The following is a 22,327-nucleotide window of genomic DNA, read 5'->3' as shown; positions in this document are numbered from 1 at the left end:
ACCCTGAGACTATCACAGAGCAGGTGCATTTCTATGGAGACTTGATTACACACAGGTGGATTTTATTTATCATCATTAGTCATTTAGGACAACATTAGATCATTCAGAGATCCACTATGAACTTCTGGAGTGAGTTTGCTGCACTGAAAGTAAAGGAGCCGAATAATATTGCACGCCCCACTTTTCAGTTTTTGACTTTCCACAAAAATTTAAAATAACCAATAAATTTCATTCAACTTCACAATTGTGTTCCACTTGTTGTTGATTCTTCACCAAATAATTACATTTGGTATCTTTATGTTTGAAGCATGATATGTGGGAAAAGGTTGAAAAGTTCCAGGGGGCCAAATACTTTCGCAAGGCAATGTATATATAGAAAAAAATTGAAATACAGAATTTAATACTCAAATTGGACATAGAAATCTGTTCCCAGTCATTTAATGGACTAACAAATCCTTGCTCTATTGCTTGAAGTGTCCAATCTGATGGTCGTATGACGTAATGTGTTAAATACATAAATCAGCATTCATGGCGCCAAGACTGTGGGTTACTGCTGCTCTGATGTTTGTTGTTTCATATTCACTATATTTCTGGATTAGATCTTCAGACCATCTTGTTCTTTTGCTGAGAAGTTGCTCTTGTTTTCGTTGGAGAAGAAAAAGGTGTTTCCTTGGAGGTTCGAATCTTCTTATGAACAGAATTTCTCAATTTGTCTCGTGCATGCGGATTAGAAAGCTTCTGCAAACGTTCTGCATGAGAAAAGAATACGCTATTCTTGACATTTGCTTAAGAGATGAATGAATGTTTTATTATGAACCATGTGTGATTGAGCTATATGATATACAGTGGCTTTAAAGAGCTGCCAGCATCTAGACTTTTCCCCAACCAATTTTTCCTTGATTTTTATTGTATGCATTTAGTTTTAATAAAGCAGAGATCTTAGGCTAGTTTCACACTAGCGTTTATGAGCGCAGCGACGGCCTGCGCACTGCCGCCGCTAAGCCCCGCCCCCTGCAGCGCCCCCGCCGGTAGCTCCGCCCACCGGCGCATGACGCTGCATGCGCCCTGCGTCCCCTATCTTTATCACAGGGGGCGCAGGCCGTGCGCAGTATGCGTTTGGCGGCGCATGCGTCCTTTTGACGGTGCGCCGACCTGCGCCAAACACAACCTGCTGCAGTTTGGTTGCGTCGGCACTCCGCCAAAAAGGCGCATGTGCCGCCAAACGCATACTGCGCACGGCCAGCGCCCCCTGTGATAAAGATAGGGGACGCAGGGCGCATGCAGCGTCATGCGCCGGTGGGCGGAGCTACCGGCGGGGCGCGGCAGGGGGCGGGGCTTAGCGGCGGCCGTGCGCAGGCCGTCGCTGCGCTCATAAACGCTAGTGTGAAACTAGCCTTATCGAAAAAGAACCACATATGAGTGGGCAACTTTAAATACAGTTTTCCTTACCGTTGTTTCCACATGTTAGATTGTCTGGGAGATACCTGCCAGGACTCATAGATGTTGGATTGATGGTGGTATTACTGCCATATTACTCAAAATGCCCAGTGAGGAAAATACAGTAAGTATTTGATACACTTCCGATTTATACACTGCTGATTTTGCAAGCTTTCCCACCTACAAAGAATGGACAGGTCTGCAATTTTTATCATAGGTAGCACACTTCAACCGTGAGAGTTGGAATCTTAAAAAAAAAATAAATAAAATCCAGAAAATCACATTGTATGATTTTTACATAATTAATTTGCAGTTTATTGCATGAAATAAGTATTTGATCACCTACCAGCCAGCAAGAATTCTGGCTCCCACAGACCTGTTATTTTTCCTTTATGAAGCCCTTCTACTCTGCACTCATTACCTGTACCAATTGCACCTGTTTGAATTCATTACCTGTATAAAAGACACCTGTCCGCATACTCAATCATACTCCAACTTTCCACCATGGCCAAGACCAAAGAGCTCTCTAAGGACATCAGGGACAAAAATTGTAGACCTGCACAAGGCTGAGATGGGCTACAGGATAATAGGCAAGCAGCTTGGTGAGAAAGCATTAACTGTTGGCACAGTTATTAGAAAATTGAAGAAACACAAGATGACTGTCAAATTTCCTCGGTCTGGGGCTCCATGCAAAATATTGCCTTGTAGGGTAAAAATAATTCTGAAAAAGGTCAGAAATCAACCCAGAACTTTATGGGAGGACCTGGTCAATGACCTGAAGAGAGCTCGGACAATAGACTCAAACATTACCGTTAGTAACACATTACGCCGTCATGGATTAAAATCCTGCAGGGCCCACAAGGATTCTCTGCTAATGCCAGCACATATCTCCAGACCTGAACCCAATAGAAAATCTTTGGAGGGAGCTGCAACTCACTGTTGCACAATGACAGCCCCAAAACCTGAAAGAACTAGAGAAGATCTGTATGCAGTGTGTGCAAACTCGGTCAAGAAAAACAGGAAACGTCTGACCTCTGTATTTGCAAAGAAAAGTTTCTGTACCAAATATTAAGTTCCGTTTTTCTATTGTATCATATACTTATTTCCTGCAAAAAATGCAAATTAATTCTGTAAAAATCATAAAATGTGATTTTCTGGATTTTAGTTTGATTCTGTCTCACAGTTGAGCTGTACCTACGATAAAAATTTAAAAATTACAGACCTCTCCATTCCTTGTAGGTGGGGAAACTTGCAGAATTGGCAGTGTATCAAATACTTATTTTCCCCATTGTATGTGCAATGCTTTATTTTGTGGCAATCACATTAAATAATCCGGGTAAAGTGTCACCTTGTTGCGCTGCTGATGGATACTGATGGCCAGACTGTATGCTTTCAAAACTTTATTTGACAGGTTTTATAGGTCAACGCGTTTCGAGGACAGCACACAACCTCTTCATCAGGAGAAAACCTAATGATGAAGAGGTCGTGTGCTTGTAAGGTGAAGCCAAGACTGTAGTCATGAGAGACACTGAAGCATCTGTGTCCCTCACAGAAAACTGTATTCCACTGTTCAGCGTACCTGGGTCTCCAGGTTCAGGTCCCCCTGGGCGCTTCCCAAGCAGCGACAACCCTTCTTCCAGGTGACCCCCAGTAATGGTGACACAGTCCAGAATAACTTGAACGATCCACAGTTGGCACATCATGGAATTCACATCCAACTTTACTTGCTTCCTCAGCTTTCCTTACTTTGCTGATGCTTCTGTACGGCACCATCTTAGACTGCTTCCAAGCTTCTTCCTGGACTAATTTCACCATGATGACAATCTCTTCTGCTTGTTTCACCCCAAACTCATAATCATCCGCCACCCAGTTTTGTTGCCTCTGAAAAAGCATCTGACCCGACTACCGTTCCCTGCGAAGCTCCAACTTCCTTCTGTTCCTCACTCCAACCGACTCCTGCCCTAAAGGCGTCTGCCCAGGCTATGAGTCGCCACATCTTCTCTCTACTGTACTGGCCCACTGCAATGATGACCAGTGGCCGTGGATAACGTGGGCTACAGCTGCTTAACGTTGCATGGCTGCCGAGCCGTACTGGGCCTATAGCCCATGTGGACACTTCGGGTGCCCTGGCCTCGTCTGAACTTACTTTCCTTCTACTCTAACCTTAACTCCCGGCAGCCCCTCCTATTATATTAACCGTACACTAAACCTATCTACTGACTACAACTAGCGTGTGCTAGGATGCCCCCATGTAGTGGCCATTCCCACGCATTACATTTGCACTATACTTATATTGTGCAAAGCAATGAGCATGTAACATTAATGTTAATACATTTAAGATCCAATTGCGTATACAGTGGTAATACACTAGAAGTGTAGCAGTATCACGAAATACCATATTTACATACAACGAGCAACAACATTTCTCTGTCCCCTTACATGCTGTTCTTGCATTGACCTATAAAACCTGTCAAATAAAGTTTTGAAACTATACCGACTGGCTGTCTTTATCCATCAGCAGTGCAAAAAGGTGACACTTTACCCTGATTATTTGCTTCTTAGTCCTTATGGACCCGTGTCCTGCAGCAGTTGATCCATGTGCTACACATGTTGCTTAAATGCAACTCTACCATGTGAGCAGATTCCCGATCTCTGTACCACACTGTTAACCAGTTAAGACCCTATGTCGCTTTTTGTTCTCCCAGTCTACACACCCTCATCAACACTAGAATTACACACTCTTACGGATAAGGAGGATTTGCGGATAATCTCAAAGTGAACATGATTAAGTGTCTTAAATTTGTCAAAGCAAGTCTTCTATTTGCCCTCTTGGTTACTGATGTTAGAGAATGACAGCATGCTGAACAAGGTGGCGTAGCGTGAATAATTATTGGAAGACATAAGGTCTCTTTTGGCAACAATTTACAAAGGGAAAAAATCTGTCTATGTTTGGAGTTTAGGAAGTACTTTTTTCCAGGAACCATTACACTCCTGAGTTGTATCTCGTATTTAGATATGTTCACACTGAGGGTTTTTTTGTGGATCTTGAAGCAATTTTTGATTTGTAATTTTTAGCGAATCCCCTTTAAAATCTACGTAAAAACCCCTAAGTGTGAACATACCATTATTGCTGAGCTGCAATATAGACATCGGCCATGGGAAAAGCAGACCCTCAACCTTTATGAAAGTGACATCATTGAATTTTCTGAGTCTGGCGTCCTGATGATGCCAAGGCCTGAACATATCTAGCTGGCTGCTCATAGAACACTATGGATAAAATAGATATTTAATTTTATCACAAGATAAACAACCAATCATTCAGATAATCAAAATAGTTTTATCTGTCCTCCCTTTTCATCTTTATGTGTGTTTGATGGGCCTGGCATTTCTGGCATACACCTGAATAACATTTTTTTCCTTTATTGAATATACTATTTGGTTATTACCACTACAAATGATGTTCAGGACTCCCAATGCAAGAAAAGAACCAGGCCTTGTGGTTAGACGCTTACAAGGGCAGGACAAATTCTCATGGTACCCAAGGCAGGATTCTCAGAAGCATCACCCCTCTGTCCTAGAAAGTCGTCATAAATGCTGTGACTAAAAGAATAATTTTTCATTTAATTGTCCTCTTAAATCTTTAAAGATGGGAAACTTGGAAAGTGCTTGAAAAACACAATAACTTTCCAATTTATTCCTTGCTATAATTTGGCTCTGTTCTCCTGATATAACTATTTTTTTCTTTGTTATTTATAGATCGGTGTCTGGTTACTGGTCACCATTGTAGTCAAACAGTGGAGATAGAACATGTGCAGCGCTTACAAGCTCTTTCCTATTCAGCTCCTAATTGCAGCAGTGAAGCTGCCCTTGCTGAGATTGATAGAGAGCTCTGCTAGCTTCGAAACCCAGCCGGCTTTGGTGTTACTGCACTCCTCCAGTGCTACAGCGGCAAAGCTGCATCGGAGTACACATTTTGGCAGTGTGGGCAACTGTGCTGCTGGCGCTGTCAATCTAGCAGGAGTTCTTGCCCCCAGCAAGCAGTAAGACAGGAGGCTGGGAACCCAGGAAAATCCCTTGAAGGACTCTGTACCATCAACAATTTGGGCAGTGTTTTGCAGCACTATTTGTAGTCAAAACCATGGTTGGATCAGCAATATGAAGGAGGTACAAATCTGTCCATGATACATTTTATTTTTCTCTAGGTTTCACTATTGGTTTTGGCTTACACATACTGATGTGTGAAGGTGTCTGATAAAAACTGAGGAGGAGCGCTCATTGTCCCGGCTACTTCATCCTGGCACTATTAGTACACCCAAGACTATATTGACACACCAGTGTTTTATATACTTGTTATATCCATGTTTTTTTTTACTGATATTAAACGTACTCATTATGGTCATGTCACGTCTTTTTTGTTGACGGACTGTTTTAAAAAAAAAAAAAGGTCAAAAAACTGAGACATCTGATCTGTGGATCAGAATTTCTCAATCAAGTCATTTTGTCTGTGAAGAAATGAGAGCACATTGGTGACATGACTTTTTTTTTTTGCATACTAGAAAGCCAGATCTCACATTGAAGATAAAAATAAATACAGACAAAAAATAAGTATGAAAGACACTGATCACCTGTATAAAATAACAAGATAAGGATATACTGTATAAATCATAGAATGGTAGAATTAGAAGGGACCTCCTGGGTCATCGTATCCGACTCCCTGCTCAAAGCAGGATTCACAAAATCATCCCAGACAGATGTCTGTCCTGTCTTACGTCTTAAATAAGTCTTAAGAGATTGAATCCTTACCTGCTAACTCTGGGTAACGTTTCCACAGGTTCTCCAGCAAAGACTCATAGCGGGCTGGCTCAGATCCTTCACCCCCTACAAATTTAGAGGGTTTAAGGTAATATGTTATCAGGATTTCTTCACCTAATCTGAGAGCAGCATAATGTAGATGCAGAGACCCCGACTCCAGTGATGTCTCACTTATCGGGCTGCTTGCTGTAGTTTTGATAAAATCAGCAGGAGATTATCACTAGTATACTAGTAAACCTGCTGCAATGGCATCTTTCTGTGGTGTGTGCCACTCTTGACTCTTGGACCACTAAGGAATTGTTCTGATCTCTCTTCGTTCCGTTTGCCGGTCTGAGCATTATCTTGGGCTAATAATGCCTCTATTATCCTGTTGTCATATCTATTTCTGATATATCTACTTTTGACAAGCTATTTGCCTGGACTTTCTATCATTATACATCAGTTCTGTGTACTGGTATACCAACTGTGAGATATATTTATGTATATATATTTTTTGCATTTTGCAGTGAGAAATAAGTCTTTGATCCCTCTGGCAAACGAGAGTTAATACTTGGTGGCAAAACCCTTGTTGGCAAGCACACCTTCCTCATGATCAAGGATAGCCCACAAGGTGAGATTTTGCATGCTGCCCCAGATCGATGTCGATTGACAGTCATTTTGTATTTCTTCCATTTTCTTGCTATTGCACCAACAGTTGTCTCCTTCTCACTCAGCGGCTTACTTATGGTATTGTAGCCCTTTCCAGATTTGTGCAGGTCTGTAATATTGTCCCTGACATCCTTATAAAGCTCTTTAGTCTTGCCCATGTTGTAGAGGATAGAGTCTGACTGATTAATTGAGTCTGTAGACAGGAGTCTTTTATAAAGGTGACTATGTAAGACAGCTGTCTTTAATGCAGGTAACAAGTTAGGAGCGCCTAACTAGTCTGTAGGAGCCAGAAATCTTAATGGTTGGTAAGGGATCAATTACTTATTTCTCACTGCAAAATGCAAGTAAACTTATACAATGTGATTTTCTGGATTTTATTTTTGATATTCTATCTCTCAATGTTAACCCCTTTCCTACATCAGACGTACTATTCCGTCCATGTGACCTGGGACCTAAGTCCCAAGGACGGAATAGTACGTCTAGTGCGATCCGCTGCGCTCACGGGGGGAGCGCAGCTGATCGCGGCCGGATGGCAGCTGATTATCACAGCTGACACCCGGCACTATGTGTCAGGGGCGGTCACGGACCGCCCTCGACACGTTAACCCCTGGCACACTGCGATCAAACACGATCGCAATGTACCGGAGGTTTAGGGAAGCATCGGCAGGGAGGGGGCTCCCTCCGTGCTTCCCTGAGACTCCTTCCCTGCAGGTCCTCGGATCCAATATGGCGGCGGGGGCCTGCAGGGAGCCGGCTTCCTCATGCCGGCATGAGGAAGCCTCCAGCACTGCCTGTGACAGATCGCTGATCTGTCACAAAGATCTGTGATGTGACAGATCAGCGATCTGTCACATGACAGTGATGTCCCCCCTGGGACAATGTAATAAAGTTAAAAAATAAAAAGTGTAAAACTAATTTATAAAAAATCGCTAAATAAACTAAAAAAAAAAATATTCCCTAATAAATTAATTTTTTGAAAATAAAAAAACAATAAAAGTACACATATTTGGTATCACCACATCCATAACGACCCGCCCTATAAAACTGTCCCACTAGTTAACCCCTTTATTGAACGCCTTAAAAAATAAAAATAAAAAACGAAGCAAAAAATAAAGCTTTATCATCATACCGCTCAACAAAAAGTTCAATAACGCTTGGTCAAAAAGACGGATATAAATAACCATGGTACCACTGAAAACATCTTCTTGTCCCACAAAAAACGAGCCGCCACACAGCATCATCAGCGAAAAAATAAAAAAGTTACAGCTCGCAGAATAAAGCGATGCAAAAATAATTATTTTTTATATAAAATTGTTTTCATTGCATAAAAGCGCCCAAACATAAAAAAAGACATAAATGAGGTATTGCTGTAACCGTACTGACCCGAAGAATAAAACCGTCTTATCAATTTTACCGCACACGGAACGGTGTAAATGCACCCCCCAAAAGAAATTCATGAAACACTGGTTTTTGTTCGTTCTGCGTCCCAAAAATCGGAATAAAAGGCGATCAAAAAATGTCATGTGCCCTAAAATGGTACCAATAAAAACGTCAACTCGTCTCGCAAAAAATAAGACATCACATGACTCAGTGGGTCAAAATCTGAAAAATTATAGCTCTCAAAATGTGGTGATGCATTTTTACAATAAAAAGCGTCTTTTAGCGTGTGACAGTTGCCAAATATAAAAAACCGCCATAAATAGTAAATCAAACCCCCCGTTATCACCCCCTTAGTTAGAGAAAAATAATAAAATAAAAAAAATGTATTTATTTCCATTTTCCCATTAGGGTTAGGGCTAGGGTTAGGGGAGTGTTGGGGTTAGGGTTGGAGTCAGAATTGGGGGCTTTCCAATGTTTTGGTACATAAGGGGCTTTCCAAACGTGACATGGCGTCCGATCTCAATTCCAGCCAAAAAAGTCAAATGGCGCTGCTTCCCTTCCGAGCTCTGCCATGTGCCCAAATAATTGTTTACCCCCACATATGGGGTATCAGCGTACTCAGGACAATTTGCACAACAACTTTTGGGGTCCTGTTACTCTTGGGAAAATAAAAATTGAGGGTGAAAAAGATCATTTTTGTGGAAAAAATATGATTTTTTAATTGTACGGCTGTACGTTATAAACTTCTGTGAAGCCCTTGGGGGTTCAAAGTGCTCACCACATATCTAGATATGTTCCTTGGGGGGGTCTAGTTTCCAAAATGGGGTCACTTGTGGGGGGTTCCACTGCTTAGGCACATCAGGAGCTCTCCAAACTTGACATGGTATCCGATCTGAATTCCAGCCAATTTTGCAGTGAAAAAGTCAAACGGCGCTCCTTCCCTTCCGAGCTCTGCCATGCGCCCAAACAGTGGTTCCCCCCACATATCAGGTATCGGCGTACTCAGGACAAATTGCACAATAACTTTTCCAGTCCAATTTCTCCTGTTACCCTTGGTAAAATAAAAAAATTAAACCTGAAGTATTTTTTTTGTGAAAAAAAAGTTGTTATTTTTTTTTTAAACATTCAAAAAATTCCTGTGAAGCACCTGAAGGGTTAATAAACTTCTTGACTGTGGTTTTGAGCACCTTGAGGTGTGCAGTTTTTAGAATGGTGTAACTTTTGGGTATTTTCTATCATATAGACCCCTCAAAGTGGCTTCAAATGTGATGTGGTCCCTAAAAATAAAATGGTGTAAACATGAGAAATCCCTGGTCAACTTTTAAACCTTATATCGTCCTAACAAAAAAAAATTTTGATTCCCAAGTTGTGTTGATGTAAAGTAAATATGTGGGAAATGTTACTTATTAAGTTTTTTGAGTGCCATATCTCTGTGATTTAAGGGCATGAAAATTCAAAGTTGGAAAATTGCAAAATTTTCGTTTTTTACACAAATGCAAGTTATATGAATGAAATTTTAGCACTAACATGAAGTACAATATGTCACGAGAAAACATTGTCAGAATCACCGGGATCCATGGAAGCGTTCCAGAGTTATTACCTCATAAAGGGACAGTGGTCAGAATTGTAAAAATTGGCCCGGGAATTAACATGCAAACCACCCTTGGGAGTAAAGGGGTTAAAATTAACCTACTCTTAAAATTATAGACTGTTCATGTCTTTGTCAGTGGGCAAACTTATAAAAACAGCAAGGGATCAAATACTTATTTCCTTCACTGTATATGAGTAACATGGCTTTGATGTCATTTTTTTGCCAGCTTATATCACTATATTAGGCTAATTATTTTGTATTTACTTTGCTACTACACTTATTTGTCTGACATATGTCCAGGCGTGTTACCATGTATGATCTGTCTTTTGTATTATTTTAACCACACTCCTCGCTCTGGCAACAGACATGGTGGAGGAGTGGGCTTTCTCCTTTCTTCCAACTGCACCTTCAACCCAATCCCACCTCTATCCTCCCTTATCCTCCCCTCTTTTGTAGTCCACTCTGCATCTATTCTCCCTCCAACCTCCAAGTGCCCGTCATATACTGACCTCCAGGCCCGACCACTGCCTTCATTGACCAATTCTCTACCTGGCTCCTTCACTTTCTCTCTGCTGACATTCCCACCATCATCATGGGTGACTTCAACATCCCCATTGACACTCACCAGTCAGCTGCCTCCAAACTCCTGTCCCTTACTTCATCTTTTGGACTTACTCAGTGGTCCTCCTCAGCCACCCACACAGACGGACATACATTAGACCTGGTCTCCACCCGCCTCTGCTCTCTTTCTAACTTCACCACCTCCCCTCTCCCTCTATCTGACCACCATCTTCTCACTTTCTCATCCCTGTCCTCCTCACCTGTCACCCATGTCCAGCAACATGCGCACCCCCGCAGAAACCTCACACATTTAGACACTCGCACACTCTCTGACTCCATTCTACCACTGTCCTCCATATCCTCACTCCATGACACTGACACTTCCACTAGTTTCTACAATGCCACTCTTGTATCAGCCATTGACTCGGTCGCCCCTGTCATGCATAACAGAGTGCGACAAATCAATAGACAACCCTGGCGCAATAACACCACTAAAAAGCTTTGGCAAGAATCCAGAATTGCTGAACGGCGCTGGAAGAAAACGTATTCACAAGACGACTTCACTGCACTCAAACAAGCAACACTTGCATTCAAATCAGCTCTCACCTCTGCTAAACAGGCCTTCTTTACATCCCTTGTATCTTCCTTATCCCACAACCCCAAACAGTTGTTCAATACTTTTAACTCCCTCCTCCGCCCACCACTGCCCCCTCCGACTTCCCTAATCGCTGCCGAGGACGTTGCCGCACACTTCAAAAACAAGATAGACCAAACACGGCAAGTCTTTATTGCTCAACCACCACAACCCCTTTGCATACCAGACCAATGCCCAAACCCCATAACCTCCTTATCTAACATCACTGAAGGGGAGCTTGCTCATCTTCTCTCCAAATCACACCTCATCACTTGTGCACTTGACCCTATCCCATCCCACCTCCTCCCCAACATCACCACCACTCTTATCCCATCCCTAACCCACCTCTTCAACCTATCACTAACTTTTGCTACCTTCCCTTCTGCTTTCAAGCATGCCACAATCACGCCTATCCTTAAAAAGCCAACCCTCGAACCAACAGCCACGTCCAGCTATCACCCAATATCGCTGCTCCCTTTCGCTTGTAAACTCCTGGAGCAGTATGTCCATGCTGAACTTTCTTCCCACCTCTCATCTAACTTGCTCTTTGACAATCTACAATCTGGCTTCTGCCCCCTTCATTCCACTGAGACAGCCCTGACCAAAATTACCAACGATCTACTTACAGCCAAAGCTAACGGACAATACTCTATACTCCTCCTTCTAGACCTGTCCTCTGCTTTCGACACAGTTGACCACTGCCTCCTACTACAGATCCTCTCCTCCTTTGGCATCAAAGACCTCGCCCTATCCTGGATCTCCTCATATCTTTCCAACCGCACATTCAGCATTTCCTCATCCCACCCTCTCTCTGTTGGAGTCCCCCAAGGCTCTGTTCTAGGACCCCTACTCTTCTCAATCTACACACTTGGCCTGGGGCAACTCATAAAGTCCCACGGATTCCAGTACCACCTTTATGCCGATGATACTCAGATCTACCTCTCTGGCCCAGACGTCACCTCTCTGCTCTCCAGAATCCCAGAGTGTCTATCAGCCATATCCTCCTTCTTCTCCTCTCGCTTCCTCAAACTCAATGTGGACAAATTTGAACTAATCATCTTTCCCCCATCTCACAGATCTTCCTTACCCGACCTTTCTATAACAATTGACGACATCACGCTTTCCCCCGTACCGGAGATCCGCTGCCTCGGAGTAACCCTTGACTCTGCCTTGTCCTTCAAACCGCACATCCAAGCTCTCTCCACCTCCTGCCGCCTCCAGCTCAGAAATATTTCCTGAATCCATCCCTTCCTCAACCCTCAATCTACTAAACTGCTTGTGCATGCCCTCATCATGTTCCGCCTCGACTATTGCAACATCCTTTTCTGTGTCCTCCCTATTAACACCCTTGCACCTCTCCAGTCTATCCTCAACTCTGCCGCCCGACTAATTCATCTCTTTCCTCACTACTCCTCCGCTTCTCCCCTCTGCAAATCTCTTCACTGGCTCCCATTCCCTCAGCGTGTCCAATTCAGATTACTAATAATGACCTACAAGGCCATCTACAACCTGTCTCCTCCATACATCTCTGAACTAATATCCTAATACCTTTCCTCACCTAATCTCCGATCCTCCCAAGACCTCCTTCTCTCCTCCACACTTATTCGCTCCTCCCCCAACCGCCTCCAAGACTTCTCCCGAATAGCCCCCATACTCTGGAATTCCCTGCCCCAACACGTCCGGCTATCAACCACATTAGGATCCTCCAGACGGAACCTGAAAACCCATCTCTTCAGGAAAGCCTACAGCCTGCAATGATCCCCGCTGCCTCCTCACCACTACTGGAGCTACCGCCTCACCATCACTGGAGCTGCTGCAACCCCCCCAACCTACTGTCTCTTTCCCCCCCATCCTGTAGCATGTAAGATCGAAAGGGCAGGGTCCTCTCTCCCCTCTATATCAGTCTGTGATTGTTAGTTTGTTTGCTGTAAGTGATATCTGTAATTTGTATGTAACCCCTGCTCATGTACAGCACCATGGAACCAATGGTGCTTTATAAATAAATAATAATAATAATAATAGCTCATTAGCCCAGTGTCTGACTAGCCTTGGTATCTGGCGCCCCCTTGTGTAGTCTTATTGTTATTATACCATCCACTACTTACGGTACACGCAAATGTGTAATGTTGCTGCCTCAGAATATCAGATATTAGTTATCTTTACCATCTACCTTTATTCTTTTCACACCTAACCATGAGCTGTTACATTTATCCTTTGTATGCATTTGCACACTGATGCTATTTGATATTATTATACATTTGATAGCTTTTTAGACAATTTGTATCCCTTACTGGTACCACATTTATTTTCACATTTATCCAATTGATGAATTCATTCATTGACCTGTTGTTTTTATTGCAGTGTGGGCACCCGTTTTCTACTGTGCCACCATCCAACCAATTGTCTTTTTTAAATAATCGTTTTTCACTTCAGACTTTATATTGCCTTGATCCCGCTTTATTACCACATGTTCAATGTTCTTTCTTTTGGTTTTGCCTATGCACCATGTACACAGAAAGCTGCCAATCAGTGGTGTGGGCAAGGTTATACAGCGTTCGGCATTCAGAGTTGATTTTATAAAAATCTAGCAAACAGCTCAGTAATTGATAGAATGCTGGAATCAGGGTCTCTGACCCTACATCATGCTGCTCTCAGATGGGGTAGCTGAAACCTCCTGAGAGATTCTCTTTAAAGTAATAAAGTTAGAATGTGATTGCTATGTGACCAGATTGATCAGTTCTGTCTGCTTCCATCCTTTCTCTGGTAAGTATAGTAGAGTTGTAAAGCGCTGCGGAATATGCTAGTGCTATATAAAAAAATAAAGATTATTAGTAGAGTTAGAAGGGACCTCCCAGGTCATCTGGTCCAATCCTCTGCTCATTGAATCTTACATGGGACCAGATGACCCGGGAGGTCCCTTCTAACTCTACCATTCTAGGACTATTTTGCTACAGAATTTTTTACAAAATAAATATTACAAAGATGAAATTCTGGATTCTTTTGGTCTTTCCACATGCCCCTAACACAGAAGGAATCTTCATACAGTTCACTGGTGATATTCTAAAAGCTTATGTAAGCTTCAGCAAGTGGAAAATGAAATGGAGAATAAAGTATCGTGTAGTTCCTTTTTCTTTCCTTTTGTCAGTTAATCTAAAACCTTTTTATCATCATGTGCCCTATGATCATGCCATTGTACTCTATGGTGAACCCGGATTACGTGGTGTTGTAGGTTGCCCTGGTTTATTCAGGTAGATGCTGTATGATGTATGACATGATATGGAAATCTGGATATTTCTACTTACGTATAATTTTAACCAGAATATAGGTCTGTCGTTCCTTTAGGTAGTTAGTAGCGTTGTCTTGGGATCCTTCAAAATCGCTGAGATTTATTAGGTTTCCAGACTCGTCAAGGAGATCAATAGCAACTAAAAATAGGCAAAAATGTGACTGTTGTGTCCTGTTCTATATAACATAACAGTGCAATAATTACATCAGTTACTGTCTGATAGTGCTTGATGATAGAAAAATTACAAATATCAAAAGACTGACCTAAGTTACTTCCAAACAGAAATCAGGTGTGTACAGGTGCTTACTAAGCAAAACCATCTCCATATATAACTAACAAATAAAGTAGCACTCTGTAGCGCTATAGTATGCAAACGTGATATATCTGAAATTTGAGTTGCATTACTGCTCTAGAAAATATGAAAAATTGAGACTACTTTGCTCATAAATTGGCCAATTCATGTGTACCCTGCAGCCGCAATAAGGCAATTCTCGTTGCTGGGAAGTATCCTATTGAGACTCATGTCATGGGCCAATAGCATACATTTATATGGGAAGGTAGCATCCTTACAGCAGAACAGGGAAGTGTGAGGAAGGGGCACAGTATAGAGACTGGACAGTATAAGGATGACACAGTGTGAGGGGGCAATGTGAAGAGGGGGGCCATTATGGAAAGGTAAGGATGGTGCAATGCTATGGACCATAAAAGGGATGGTGTAGTGTTCGTATTTTATGCTGGGAGCACAGTGAGCACCAACTATTTATTCAGGGGCAGAGCATACGGGAGATATATTTATTGAGGAGCATTATAATGACACTAATTTTTGAGGGCACAGTGCCGGGATGTGCTGCAGAAGACCGGAGAAGATGGAAGTCTGCAGAGATCAGTTGTTGAAGTGAAAAGTCATCATGGAGTCTGCTTAAGAAGGAGAAGAAAAGGAAGAGATTTGCTCCAATCAGGAAAAATGTCATCTATAAGGTACCTAGATGTAAATGTTTATTTGTAGTATTTCCTGCTTCCAATTAGTACTGTGTTTCTTGTCTGTTCTGCACTTTGATGATTGATAACAACTCTCAGCATCTCCTTAATATTGGTAAGGACATAATAATTTTAGGTTTATGCAGTACAATTGTATATGGCCAAAACCTAAAACAGAAACAAAATTAACATATACTGTAAACTGCTGTAAATATATAAGTAAAAACAACAGTGCATATATCTAACGTAGAATACTTAGTAGACACTGTTTTTGATTAAAAAAAAAAGCGTAAAAGCTATCCCACCCGCATTAAGGTGTACCCAAATCGGGATGGTCCTGACCTCTGGTATTATAACCTTACCATTACCTGCGCTGAGTGCAGAAACATGAAGCTTAACTGAAAAAAATGAACTAGAGTATAAGGAGCTGATGTATATTGGGCTGACTTGACTTTATAATTGATCACTTTTCTAAGTTGGGTGATGTATTCATGGACTAATGGTGGTTTCCTGGTGGCGTATTTTTGTACTGATGGTGGTTATGGTGCTGCATTTTTGTACTGATGGTTGTTCTGGTGATGTATTATGTATGGTTGGCTGTTTTGGTGCCATATTTCTGTATTATTATTGGCTGTGCTGATGTATTTCTGTACTGAGGGTGTTTCTGTTGCTGTATTCCTGTGCTGTTATTAGTTTTGATTTTGTATGCATGTAACAATGGTAAGAAAGTATAAGGTAAGGTTCTGGATGACAGATATATTCCACTGAGATGGCTCGCCATGGTTATGGAAAATTTGTACCAGTAACACTAGGTTACTGAGAGAGTTAATTTGGCTAGATTTTGGGTCCGGGATTCAGGAGCAGCCAAAACAGTCTGCGTGAAAAAGTTTGTTCCCATAATCCAGCTGCTATATTTATCTTGTTTCATTGTGCCTGAAGGAAGGACTATTTATATTCTCTTTTACTGGAGAAAGATGGAGGAGCTTATTAAGCAATTTGTGCAGGGTAATCTGCAGCAGTAATTTCAGCAGCAACAGCTACAGCAGCAGATGACTCTCCTATCAGAAATTGTCTAGGCCAGAGAGATGGCACCTCCCACAAACTGAAGTGATAGTAACCGCGTGAGGATAACCATATGGGAGGCCTTGCATAAAATCACTCTGGAGGATGACGTTGAGGCTTTCCTGACTTTCTTTGAGAGGGTGGCAGGCCGGGAGAAACTGTCCTCAGAGCAATGGGCAGAGGTCCTCGCTCCATACCTTACCAGGGAACTGCAGAAAGCGTACTACAATCTTGCCCTGCAGGATGTCAAGGAGTACAACAAGCTGAAGGCAGAGAATATGATTTGTTTAGGTGTAACCCTGGCAATTAAGGTGCACCTCTGGAGCTACCAAAGGGACAAACCTCCCAGTTCTTAGTGGGTTTTTATTGCGCCTGTTACACCTGGTGCAAAAATGGCTGCAGCCTGAGACTTGATCTTCAGCACAGATGGTGGAAAGAGTCATAGTGGACCAATTTATCCACTAACTACCTAAGTTTGTGCAAAGCTGGGTGGCCCAAGGAGATCCTCAGAATGTGGACTACGTGAGCCTCATGGAAAGACACTTGGCTGTGGAGAGCTCCCAGAGAAATCAATGAAGCTTGTGGTCACCTTTCTGGGATAGCCAAAAGAGAGAGTCTGATGAGGAACCTCAGCTTTGTCAGGTGACGATGAATGGTGTTACTGTGACTGGGCTTCTGGACTCAGGGAGTTTGGTAACCCTAATAACTGCTACACTTCAGCATCTGCCAGTCCCTGGGAAGAAGGTAGTGGTACGGTGTATCCATGGAGACACCAAGAACTATCCTATGGCCTAGGTCGACATATGCACAGACTGTGGTTCCGTGTCCCACCAAGTAGGAATTGTAAAGGACTTTTTACATGCTATTGTTACCGGACAAGATTTTCCTTTGTTCTGGAACTTAAGGGATAAATCTGTAGCACCCAGGAATCTAATATGCCACCAGAAGTTGGCTATGGTAACAAAGTCAAATGATGTAACTGATGAAATTCCTTTAACTCTACTGGCTAGAACGGAGGATAAGGAAGCATCCCCTGAAGCCAAAATCCCTGACTTGGTAAAGTCCCAGGACAACTTTGGGTCTGCCCAGCTCAGGAACTTAACAGTGATAGGTACTCTGGAAAATGTAACTATGGGTGAATGGTGTTCTCCAGGATCCAGGAGCTGATAATCATTTTCCACAGGGGCCAGGTAAAAGAGCGCCTCCTCAAAGCCCAAGAGGCACAATCCAGGGAGTACAATAGGTCGACTTGAGTAAGCCAATTTAAGCCTGGGGATCAGGTACTTGTGTTAGTGCCCACAATGGAGAACAAATTCAGTACCAATTGGCAGGGTCAATATGAAGTGGTGGAAACAGTGGGAGAGGTCAAATATAAAATGAACGGACCAGGGAAAAGAAAACCCTTACTGATATATCATGGCGACCTACAAAAACCCTGAAAAGGAAAGGAACACCTTGCTTGTTGGCCAGAAGGCAACACTGTGGGGTGTCAAAGTGGCAGAAACTTTGTCCACTTCCCAAAAAACAGCATGGCAGGAAAATGGTACTCCAGAATAGGGACAGGTTCTCAAAGTTACCTGGTTTCCCTTGTTGCATCAGGCATGAGATACTTTGCCTCACGCTTTGGTCAATTTAAATTCCTTTAGTATTCTGGAGGTCCACTGGGAGGTAGCCTCAGTTTAGGCGAAGCAGAAATGGTCATGCCCCCTCACAAAAAATCTGATGAGATCATTCCTCGGAAATGTAGGCTATTACAGGATGTTTGTGCCTAATTTTAGCATAATAGCAGCCTCTGTAGGCAACCAATGTTGGTAGTGACAGATTTCTCCAACACGTTCATATGGACAGATACATGGGATGTTAGGCTAGAGGCTGTCATGTCCCAGCAGATAAGTGAGAAGTATAGAGCTTGTAAGCTACATGCAAGTGTGGATGTTCAGTCAAGGTTATAGTGCTTATGGATACATGGTGCCAAATCCCAGCTTGAGCAGAGGGATGGCGGTATATAAGTAAGCAGGAGGTAAGGAACTGGATGGCACATGTGTGCCACCATGGTGGTTGGCCTTGGCAATGTAAAATCTGTACCTGTAACACTAGGTTATTTAGATGGTTAATTTGAATTGATTTGGAGTCTGGGATTTAGGAGCAACCTAAAGAGTCTGAGTGAAAAATGGAATTTCCATAATCCAGCCCACGGCCTGCAGGCCTAATAAAAGGCAACTGAGTTAGGTCAGCAGTGTGGAGCTTGACTGGAGCTAAACAAAGTGTTAGAAAAGGCGGAACGCACTAAATAAAAATAAATAATTAAGTGCGTTCGCCGCTCGGGGTCCACCGTGCAGAAGGTGTTATGACTGCTGCTAGGTAATGACAGACGAGCAATATGACAGTATAATGCGCACGGGTTCAACTTCACCCGAAGTGCACAGAGGCGCCGCAACATAAACATACAAAAACGCTGAGCCTGTTAGTGTCACAGACCACAGGCAACTGCACACATGGTATCTGGTCACAGGAGCAGGACCAAAGACCGAGGAGTTGCGTCCGTCTAGACCTACCGAGTGTGCGGCGTCGCTACTGCGGACGCCAAGGAGGGCTGCAACTGCAGCGCGGCGTAGGACACAGCCGCTAGTCGACAAAGCTAGGAAGCAGGCGCAATGTCGGACTCTAGAGGAGAGGTGCGGTGTGCACAGTGGCCTAAGGCTTGCCACCGACTGGCGCTGACTGCTGCACTAATTCCCTATCCACATGCGTAATATCAGAGGGAAGGGGTTTTAAATGAGTCAGTCACCAGAGTCATACATTCGAACCCTTCATCATGACCTCCCCTGATGAAGCCGCATGGGTTGCGGCGATACGCGTGGGGTATGATCCTGGGTGTAGCACCCACTTGGTTATAGCTGTATTTTCACTGCGACCTTATTATTGGTTGCTCTGGAGTAATTTTTGTGTGGTACAATTGAATATTGGATTGTGGGCATTGGCCATATTGCTGTTGGCTTATTATGGCCTGTGTGCCCTAACCAGTGAATATTTAGGGACACATGCATGGAATTATTTCATGCAGTGATTGTGCAATTTAGGGCCCTTGGTCTCCATGAGCAGGTTTATGGGGTGGTTGTTGTGATTAATTGCAGTGAGGTTGGACCACATGGTTGATATACAGGTTATTACAGCATAATCTATAAGTGTGATATGCCATACTTCACTGTTATATATTGTGGGATGCTTCATATGTTTTTATTATGTTTTTAATTGTATTGCTGCATCAATAAAACATTGTTTTTGTACTGGTTCAGTGTGCGCTATTTGCAGTGGTTCTTTTTCTTCTCTTCTCATGTTTATTATTCCACTGTTGCTGCACCTAAACCTTCATTTATATATTTGTGATTGGTACAGTTGGTGCGCCCCATTTTTGTTATACAGAGTCATACATTCGTCACCATTCACACATTTAGCTTGAAAAGGCTATACTAGCGCATGGCCGAACGGTCATGCGCGCTTTTTATAGCCGTGCGGGACCTTCCAGATCTCCGAGATGGACCAATGAGATCTGGAGCAGGACCTGGGCACATGACTCCCGATCTCCAATGGGAGATCGTCTCGTGAGCATGCCCAGTAGGAGCACGGAGGAACTTAGTCTCTGGAGCGGTCTGCTGCAAAGTAATCTTCTCTGCAGTAGATAGACAGCAGGAGACCGCAGAATGTGAGGCTCTGGATTCCTGCAGAGCAGACGCAGAAACCTGACGCCTAACACAAAGTTGTGTTTGGTGAACGCGTTTAAACTGCTTGAGCTGTTACGGCATGAAATACTGAGACTGTTGAGGCTGCTATATTTACCTTCTTTCATTGTGCCTGAAGAAATGCCTGTTTATGTTATTCACTTGGACTGAATAAAGGCTGTTTTCATTTTAAACCGATAAAGTTTATAATGGACTATAAACTTTGTTGTTTTGATATAAAAACCATGTGCCGTTGCATATTCAAGCAGCTACCAGAAAGCTGAAACCCTAAACAATCTATAACATGTAAGATTCCATAATACCTGAGCACAATGCACACTGTCAGGATTCTCCAATGCAGGCGGAGAGAGCGGGAAGTCACGTAACCGCTAGTATGAGATTTCCAAACAGATGTTTATGTGCTGACTAGAAGTGCATGGCCTCGCTCAATACAAGTGAATTGAATGAGGCCGGACACATGTTGTCAAAATGTGTCTCGAAGTATGGAAATCGCATACTTGCGGTCACAGGATGGCCCAGTCTTGTCGTCGGCGCAGGAGAATCCTGATAGTGTGAGGTGCACACGTTGTGAGGATTGAGAATTTTGCAGTTATAAAGAGTGACTACAGACTTCATCACAAGCCTTTGCAGCCCCTTTAATTATAAAATTAAGCACTCTAGGATGCCCAGTCCTAACAGAGTTTAATATACGCACTGTCTGGATTCGTCTCTGCTTGCCAGTTCTAGGGGTCATCATCTGACCATTCATATGCAATGTTCATACTTATGGTTACTAGCTTCTCTTCCTGGATCTCTCTGTTTCACTGACCATTGAGAGAATTATGAAAAGCAGTTAGTCGGCACATGAGTGTAAGTCTGCAAATCGCATATGAGCGGTCACATGATGACTACGCAAACGGCTTAAGCTGTGTATAGGAGGGATGCTAAATTTAATTTTTGTCTCAAGTGATGGAAAATGTAGATCTGACTCTTTTTATACTTGCACCTTTTCCTCTTTATTTATTATTTTGTTGTAAGCATATTCCAAATATAGGACATAATTATCATTAGATTTAGAAAGATGCTTTAAATAAGAACTTTGAGATGAGAAGGGTTGTCCAGGACTAAAAAAGGGTCAGCTATTACCAGAAACTGTGCACTGTCCATGGGTAGTCTCCAGTAATGCAGCTCACCATCTATAGGTCAACGGTGCTAAGCAGCTATACATGTGTGTGCAGAGAGAAATATGGGGCTTTTTTTCTGGAAAATAAAGTATTTTTTTCCCGTAATCCTGAACAACCAATTTATATATGATATTTGGGTTCATTGATAGTCATGCAGTTTTCCTCCAAATCAACAGTAACATTACTCACCCTCGGGTCCACATTGGCATCTTTCTCTTAAACTTTCGGTTAAATTGATAGATTTGCAGTTTGGATTTAATAAAATCTGATGATCAGCTGAAAAAAAGTCTTACGGTTAGAAAGCGGTAAGGTAAAGGGCTTCTGTATTTTATACATTGATCTAGAATGTCAGCGAAAGATTTGCTGTAGGTAATAATAATTAATGACTGAATTGCTAACATTGTGATGCCTTAATGTAAGCTCCAAAAGACAAGCTTCAGCAGAAAGCCTGTAACACAAGATTTTAGACATTTTTCACTCTACAATTCCTCATTATTTGCTTTTATTCTCTCTGAAGCCCCCACAGTCTGCCCTGGACATTGCTTCATTGGTATGCATTGTGTGTATTGTGCTCAGTGAGTAGCACAACACTTATGGAAAAAGCTCAAATTAAATGAAATCTCTTACTTTACCTCCGAATTTCACGGTGATAAACATTTTCCACACTGTTCTGGTCTTCACGGAGAAGAGTTTTATATCCGTGATGTGTTTCTATTACTAAGATCTAGTAACTAAGGCAGCACTACTAGGGTCCGGGACTGTTCATAGCTCAGCGCAGAGTTGATCCTTTTGTCTTGGTATCTAAGAGGCAGCAAAAGCTTGCGCCAAGAGGCATATAATTATCCCCTATGGAAGCTTACAATGACACACTGGTCAGAAGATGTCACACTAGTCATTAAATCACAACCCACCAGACGTGTAAGTGCCGGAATGTCGGCAACTGAGAACACTTGTCCTTTTACTCTGACAATATAACACTAGTTGTGTAATGGAGAAGGAGGAAACACAACTTCCTTTATTATTCTATGTTACATA

At 42.6% G+C, this 22,327-nt stretch overlaps 1 protein-coding gene across 2 annotated transcripts; it reads right to left on the bottom strand.

Moving 5' to 3' along the window:
• Nucleotides 1-422: 422 nt before the first annotated feature.
• CUNH22orf15 (chromosome unknown C22orf15 homolog) lies at nt 423-22,208 on the bottom strand. 2 transcript variants are annotated; one of them, XM_073559204.1, is made up of 5 exons: nt 21,925-22,202; nt 21,482-21,568; nt 14,366-14,488; nt 6,241-6,315; nt 423-749 (listed from the first exon to the last, which is right to left on the bottom strand). In XM_073559204.1, exons 1-5 carry the CDS (start codon nt 21,947-21,949, stop codon nt 604-606), a joined length of 456 nt encoding a protein of 151 aa, XP_073415305.1. In that variant the 5' UTR covers nt 21,950-22,202; the 3' UTR covers nt 423-603. The 2 variants fall into 2 exon arrangements, with proteins under 2 accessions (XP_073415305.1, XP_073415306.1); XM_073559205.1 differs by lacking the exon at nt 6,241-6,315 and having other exon boundaries at nt 21,925-22,208.
• Nucleotides 22,209-22,327: the final 119 nt, after the last annotated feature.

This window comes from Dendrobates tinctorius, unplaced genomic scaffold (assembly GCF_039654945.1).
Source record: "Dendrobates tinctorius isolate UK_male_01 unplaced genomic scaffold, ASM3965494v1 ptg000265l, whole genome shotgun sequence".
Taxonomy (NCBI): domain Eukaryota; kingdom Metazoa; phylum Chordata; class Amphibia; order Anura; family Dendrobatidae; genus Dendrobates; species Dendrobates tinctorius.
The sequence above is the reverse complement of the archived record's forward strand: the minus strand, read 5'-3'. Positions and strand labels throughout refer to the sequence as shown.

What these genes read in the sequence shown, in the direction of transcription:
- CUNH22orf15 (XM_073559204.1), bottom strand. Translation starts at nt 21,949, where the DNA reads ATGTTTATCACCGTGAAATTCGGAG. An exon ending in TATTCTGGTTAAAATTATAC is followed by an intron (nt 6,316 to 14,365) that starts GTAAGTAGAAAT and finishes CTAAATTTGTAG; the next exon opens with GGGGTGAAGGATCTGAGCCA. An exon ending in ACGTTACCCAGAGTTAGCAG is followed by an intron (nt 750 to 6,240) that starts GTAAGGATTCAA and finishes TTTCTCATGCAG; the next exon opens with AACGTTTGCAGAAGCTTTCT.